This window comes from Anabas testudineus, chromosome 2, assembly GCF_900324465.2.
Source record: "Anabas testudineus chromosome 2, fAnaTes1.2, whole genome shotgun sequence".
Classification (NCBI taxonomy): Eukaryota; Metazoa; Chordata; class Actinopteri; order Anabantiformes; family Anabantidae; genus Anabas; species Anabas testudineus.
This window is the reverse complement of record NC_046611.1, coordinates 19,615,142-19,622,783: the sequence shown is the minus strand read 5'-3', so window position 1 is coordinate 19,622,783 and position 7,642 is coordinate 19,615,142. Positions and strand designations below refer to the sequence as shown.

The window sequence follows — 7,642 nt, the reverse complement described above, 5'->3', positions numbered from 1 at the left end:
GTGTCCATCATGTAAAATCTGAGTACTCCAACACACCTTTCAATGTCTTTCTCGTGCTTGGGTACTAAAAGAAAATAGGGTGATAATGACAAAACCAGCGGGCACATTGTAAAACGATTTCTTAACTGAATACAAGGGACAACTGTCACTATGATGACATGAAATGTAATGCACATCAGAGATTTGTAGTGGCCTCTGTTTGTACTCTGCGGTACTGTAAATGCCTCAGTGGGTGGTGTGGGGCAGTTCATGCTACCAACCTGCGCTGCCTTTTCTCTTTGATGCACGCCGCCTCTTTAATCCACACTGCAAGTTTACACCGGGAACAGAACAGTATATTAGCTGGATGTTTTTGTACCTGTGCAACTAGTCTGGGTTTCGGTGAACTCCTTGCTTTTCTTGGCAGGATTTATTTGCCAAAGGTCTCCAACGAAGTAGGAAATTGAACTTTCTTTTTGTCAATATGAGTTAGACTTGTCTATATATGGAAGCTCATTTATGCCACAAGAGAAAAACTTTATGCAGTAATTAGATATTTACTGTAGACACAATTTAGACTTGACATGAAAAGTAAAAATTACATTAAAATGTAAGCAACAAATACATTTCAATTTTGACTATGAAATAACAATACCAACCAACCTACCTCCTACCAACATTGTAATTGCATTTTCTATTAGCATAATCTTTGTTAATTAAGAAAGATGGCAAGTTGCAAACATGTTGATCATCAATAAAATATTCCCAAACATCATGAAAAAACTTGTGATAAACAAAGATAAAACAAAAACCACGATCTCTCCCTGATCTTAACTAAAATGCTTTTGTTGTCTAAACCTAACCACACACACAATTAAAAATTGGTTTCGTAGTGTGATCATTGTGCTCATTTGTCAGTCATCCACCTCCTCACCCCTTTGTTGCCACAAATAAAAGTAATTTTTTATTAATTCAACAAACAGGACTACAACAGGAGAAAAAAAAAAGAATGGTAATTAAATAAAATGAAATATTGAATTACCAAATTCAAATTTCACTCGCTAAGCCAAAGGCTTAAAATTCAGTGTTCAACAAAACAAGATAGTAAGTAAGTCAAGATTTTGCAATAAATAACTCATAGCTAATTATCTTATTGACTTATTAGTCAGAATTATAATAAAATTTAGTTGACAAGTAGCCCAAATAACATGATAGTTGCTCAAACATTGGAAAGAATAAGTCAAACAGATATATAGGCTACAATTTATTGCAATTTATGAGCTAGTTCTCATACAACCAAAATATTACTAAGACATTTTTTAGTCCAAACTATGAGATAAAGCTTAATTATTTTGTCCTCATTTTAAATTACCAAATCAAAACAATGAAATATTACATCATACCTGTGAGATACTAAGAGCTAATTTTGACTTAATACTTTTTCTGTCCGTAACTGGCTCTCATACCTGTGTGGCCCTAAAATAAGTACACGAGAACATGTAAAAATTACAAACACCCCACTACACCTCAGCTGATAACCTTCGCTGGACGTCTGGTTGGGCAGAAGCATTAAAATGACAGGGTCCAAAAAAAAGCAGCTGTGAGTTTCACATTCTTGACTTCTGCCATTGATCTCTTCAACAAAAGTTTGACCTTTGCTGGCTCTGTCTGTAAAGAGGGGTGCGCGGTGTTGACAGGGCATGGAGAAGACTGGTTTGAAGACCAGCAGCTGTCTCAACACTCTGGATATGAGCTAAACAAAAACCACTGTCACCTTCTACAACTTGAATATAGGGTCATAAGAAAGTCAACAGTGAGGGGAATGAAAAGTGACAATCCCCAGGAGAAAGATGACTGACTGAATAACTTAGACAAAATGCCTGTTTGTGCATCTGGCATAAATATGGAGGGCGTTATTTCTATGTTCATGATTGTTTTATTGTGCCTTCTTGCTCCTCAGTGGGGAATTCCTGTAAAGAAGAACAGGGAAGGTGAAGGGTTAAACTGTGGCCGGGGAAACCTGATGCTAATTAAGTCTTAGGAATGCCACATAGGCTACTGACATTGTGGTGCAGAAGCCCCCAGAGTGGGTCACGCATGGAGAAAGGCAGCAGTAATGCGTGTGTCTAATGTTTGTATTCTTTACTGACAGTCGGGAAAAGCCAGTCACCAAACCCTGGAGCTGAAGGTAATGTCTTGTCAGGAGCTGCAGATCTCTCTGTCTCTCTGTCAACTGTGATAAAGTTTGGTTTCAGCTGTGACACAGGAGGGTTTTGTCTCAAAGGGGACTTCATGTTTCTGCTATTTGAATCGCAAGTCGGGGTTATTTTCCGAGATCTTTTCCTTGTTATAATACTCGTATTGTTGCTGTTTTGCAGGGAGAGAGGCACATCCGATGCAAAATGGTTTTACGGACATTGGTGCTGTTGCTGCTGCTCTCCTGTGCATCGCTGCACAGCACCACGCAAGCTGTCGCAGAGATTTGCCGGGGGACGCACTGCTACGGCGCGGACGCGGGCGATCCAAGACCGTGCACCGGGGCGCACTGTCCCGGGAGCAGATCGTCCAGACCCTCGCGGCAGTTCGGCCCGACAACACAGGGGAGAGCGGCGCAGATAGTTGGCAGCCAACACCATGTGTACCCGAGCGCCCCGAGGGCTGCGTCAGAAGTCTATCCTGCCGTGCAGCCCGTCCGCGGGCGGCACAGCGGCGGCACCGGCGGCGGCGCACGAATCCGTGCGCCCGAAGTTTTACCTGCAGGATGCACCGATGCGGACTGCGCTGCTCTTGCGAAACAGTTTCAGCCCACTAACGACACCCGAGACTGTAGAGGCATCGAGTGCAGACTGCCACTGATGATACGGCCAAAAGCTCGAATAAAGTCCTGCGTGGGAGACGGATGTGCGACCGTGTCTGAGGAGAGCGTCTCCTCCTCCGCCAGCCAGCTTCCTCCTGTACATCTGTCGGACAGAGCCGCGCAGTTTCTCGGCGATTTTCCGGAGTTTGGATATCCCTCGTCGGAACTTGGCGGCGCGCCTTTGGGTGTCCAGCTGACATGTGACATCAAGCCAGGTCTGCTGCCTTCATTGTTATAACTAAAGTTGATAGATTTACTTCTTCAAAATGTTCTTCTTCAGTGCAAAAAGATGAACACACATTAGGCACAATTAATGTTTTTTTCATAAGACATTATTGTTGTGTAATAATCTTTATTGTTCTGCATTAGAAACAATCAATTCTTTCTATGTATTGACTTTTTTTTTTACCACCAGTGGTCTGAAAGCAAAGGCTGTGTTGACCTTCAGCTCAAAGATGATATCTGCAGAGCAACTAGAGTAGCTCAACTGGAAAAATGTCTCAGAGTCAATTGTCCATAAAATGTAGGGAGCTTTGATGTTGGTCCATAGGAAACCTCCAGTGTACTTGCATGGCTGGGCTAAGCAGGATCACAGGGTGTTCACACTTTGCGCCAGCATTGTTTGCAGAGATCAGACTTCAAAATCGACCCTTGTTCATTCATCAGTTCCTCCACTGTGGTGTTTAACGGTAACAACTTGTCCAACCATCTTTCATGTGGGGCCCCTTTCTTAGGTGAGAACGAAGTTCCCTCAGAAGATGCCCTCATCCTGCACCTGCAGCTGGCCAAGGGGCAGGAGAAGCTGGTGGAGGCCCTGCGAGCCCAGCAGTTGGTCATCCGCAACCTGCAGCAGAAACTTGTCGACCAACAGGATGCGCTGCTGTCCCAGCAGAGGGAGATCCTGGAGCAGCAGCGACAAATGTATGAGCAGATGGACATGGTGAAGGCCCAGTATAGCCTCCTATCAGACACTGTCAAACAGGTTTCCTTCCAGGGTCTGCAGGGAGAGCTGCAAAGCTACTTTGAGAGCCACCTGGCGGGGCTCCAGAGCCAGGCCCGCAGCCACCTGCAAAAGTCCTTCTCTGCCCAAAAAGTGGACTCAAAGGTGATGGATGTAGTCGGGGAGGCTCATTTTCCTCAACCTTTGCTGGGATGTCCTTTGCCCTGTGGATCAGAGGAGTTCTGTGACTTTCAAAGGGACCCACCTCAGTGTGAGAAATGCACCATGTGTCCACCCGGTTTCTTTTTGATCTCCCAGTGCTCCCCTACTGCAGACCGAATGTGCCAGGTAATGTCCTTAAACATTTTAAGGATAAGATTTTTGGTGAAAATATTCATACTCAAGGCGTGATATCACTCACAATTCAAAACAAACAAACAAACAAACAAACAAACTAGATCATAGTCTACATATTTAACTCATTAACTACAGTTGTTGTGTCTGAACACAACCACAACATATCAGCTATCTGCAATTTCTATTCAAAGGAACTATATCTGGTGTCGGCTTTAAGAAAATACAGTCAAATTATACTGAACTGATTATTAACATCTTCATAATTATAATGTTATTTGTATATATCACAGGACAGAGATGAATGTCTTGAATTACCAAACATTTGTGGGGAGCGAGTGAAGTGCCTGAACACACCAGGTAAGTCAAACGCATTGCTTATTTTTTAAGTAAGTGGGTGAAAGTAATACTACTACCCATAGTATTTTCATTTTAGAATGATCTTCCCACTTCTTTATGTGTATTTGATCCTGTCAATACAATTAGTAACAATAAATCAGCAAATGAACTGACCAAACGATCAGAACGTCCTGAATCAGATCTGCAGAGCTGTTTATTCTCCTGTGTCTTCATTGTCTCTGGTGTGTTTTACTGCACAGGAGGGTTCAGATGTTTGGGAGTATCTGAGAGAGAAGCAGTGATGGGCTTGTGTGGCCACGAATACTTTTACAACCAGGAGCTGCAGGAGTGCCAGGCCTGTTCAGATTGTGATGGAGAGCCTGTCACTGTTCCCTGCACAGCCATTAGCGATGCAGTCTGTGGCCAGCCTTCAGAGAGCCGGCTCTCCCACAGTTGGGCAGCGAATGTGGCAGTTCCCTCTGCCAGGACCTCTGGCACCCACATCTTTCCCGGGCTCGAGCTAAACATCAAAGGCAAGGAGAGCAGTGATTTGCTGTCAAACGAGGCAGGTCTGGTGAAGTTTTTGCAGCATGGTCTGGTGTGGTTGGATCATAACTTTGCGATAAAGCACAGCTGCAGGAACTTCCTCCAGGTGGGGATGAGGCTTAACGGGAGCCAGGAGGAGGAGGGTCAGGACCTGAGTGGTGTTCGAATTGAGCAGCCAGATGGAAAGTACTTCCAGGGGGTCAGTGTCAGCAGTGGAGTCGAGGTGGAGCCTAATCATACCTTCAGCCTGCTGCTGAAGAGTCCAAACCAACACTGCAACCAGAGCAAGGATCTAAACTTCTACCATATCACCGCACCCTCTTTAAGTCTCCTCTGGTTGTCTCATGATACTGGAGCTGTAGCTATGACAGCTCAGATGTCCCTCCTGGCTCACTATCAGACCAGCTACCGCCCAACTTTCCGCATAAACTCAGTGTCTGACCCCTACATGATCAGCCTGACTCATGACAGCCGTGGGGTACGCTTCACAGAAAGTGGTGTGGTAAAGTTTGTCCTTCAGCAGGCACTGTACTCCATGGGCCATACTTGCATTCGAGAGGGTTTCTCCCTGATTGCCTATACTAACCAAAATGGCACCGGCCAGGAGGTGATCCAGTCCTTTAAGACTGGGGTCAACTACAGGGACACGTCCATCACTCTTTCTGGTGCAGTGAGTGTGGACAGCGGAGACACGCTCAGCTTTGAGATAACATCTCCGTCCCAGTGCAACATTCGCTACTTTGGCGACAGCACTGGTATCAGCATGCTGAGCCTTATCTGGATTCCTTCAGCTGTGTCGTCGGCCTTGACGGCCACAGTGTCCAGGACGGGTCTTCCCTCTGGAGCAGTTCGGAATAAACCCTTGTTTTTCCAGCAAGTCAGCGCAGACATGCCACAGGTTCATTTGGCCCGCTCAGGGGAACCCAACAGTCGGAAGAATTTTATATTCCACGAGAAAGGCACCGTAAACATAGCCCTCAACCTGAAGCTGATCCACTCCTGTAATATAATAAAACTCACTTTGCAGCGAGTGGAGGTTCTGGGTCGGGGAGGGCAGGCAGGTCCTGTGGCTCAGCAGGTGTCTGGCTACATGCCTGAAGGAAGCGAATGGGCCAGTATAGGGTTGAGGGCCTCGTTTCAGGTCCAGAATGGCACAGCTGTCTATGTCACTTTGGACTGTGTCCGCGGACGAGTTAACCAGATAACACACGAGGGAGGCACTAACGTTTCCATCCTCTGGGTTGCAGTGTGATCCAAAAAGAGACAGAGCTTTTATCATTAACACACTCTGTAAAAAAAAAAAAAAAAAAAAAAAGAGAGTTTTGCACAACATTGAATTGCGGAGCAGATTCAACAATTTACCAAACTGAAAAAAATCTAGTATTAATCTATGTCATATATTTTTCATATTATTGTTCTAAATGTAAATTTCCTCACCTGTTTAGACTTTTATTGTAAAACCTTTATTTAGAGTATGATTAACAAACTGTAAGTACTGCTTTTGCTTGAAGTACTTCGGCTGGTTGAGCAGTGACCAATTCTACATTGTCTGAGAGAGTGTGTGTGTGTGAGTTTGTATAGTATGTGTGAGTGTGTGTACATACGTGTTCAGTGTTGCTATATATGTATGTATATGCGTGTGTACACACACATTAGCATGCCTACTTTTGCAACGATTTAATATGTATATTCCTCATTCCCTGCATATGTTGACAATGCATATTGTATGTATCAACACTTTATATGTATTACATCAGTAGGAATTAAAGGAACAGTTCAACAGTTTCAGAAATATGCTGGAGGAGAGTTTGGAAGAGCAATATAACAGTGAGCAAATTACAAAAAATACTGCCGTAAAGAGTCGTGACATGTGACCCCCACAAAATAAACAATGGTGCATAGTATAACATTAAGCATTACACTAACAAAATTCTGCATTCTGTATGCAAAAAGGTGCTGGTTGGTGTATTTTAAAACCTTTGGACAAAGCTACGGTAGCTGCTTGTTAAAGCTAATACATATATCTGCCAAAATATCAAACTGTTCCTTAAATGCTCTGAAGAGGTTGTCATGAAAAGAGTTATCAACTTATGTGATGTACTGTAAACTTCAGTAAGCAGGAGTAGCATTTTTATACTTGTTTTTTTTTATTATTGTATTTATTTTCCTTTTATGCAACAAAACCTTTATATTTACACTACAGAATCCATACACTTAACAGACATGTGCAAAAATATAACAAACATATTATAATGCACTGAGTAAGCAGTATTAATACTCATTTGTTATAGCTTGTATGATATTTATTTGCACACATAGTTTACAGCATAGTATATGTGCAACCTTTACACTGTTATTTTTTTCCTACATGCTATTTCCCTGCAGAGAGTCGTCTGTGTATATTGTTCCTAATTTCCTCTGTGTGTGTGTATGTGTGGGTCTGTCCTCTGAACAATTAGACATAATTAAGTGTTTCAGGGAGTTGGCAGTGCAGAAGCCACTGAAGTTCCCCATCGACTTCATTATGTTTAGCGATTTTCTTTGCGCGTGTGCTTGGGCTCCCTTTCTTCTTCTCCCTTTCAATGCATGTATTCATGTCCAACGCCAAATAAAATGTATAAATATTA

The 7,642-nt window shown here is 43.3% G+C and overlaps 1 protein-coding gene across 1 annotated transcript; it reads left to right on the top strand.

Moving 5' to 3' along the window:
• Positions 1-1,489: 1,489 nt before the first annotated feature.
• si:ch211-37e10.2 lies at positions 1,490-7,642 on the top strand. Its single transcript, XM_026361022.1, has 5 exons — positions 1,490-2,167; positions 2,358-3,051; positions 3,571-4,124; positions 4,424-4,490; positions 4,730-7,642. The coding sequence occupies exons 2-5, from the start codon at positions 2,382-2,384 to the stop codon at positions 6,265-6,267; spliced, it is 2,829 nt and encodes a 942-aa protein (XP_026216807.1). The 5' UTR covers positions 1,490-2,167; positions 2,358-2,381; the 3' UTR covers positions 6,268-7,642.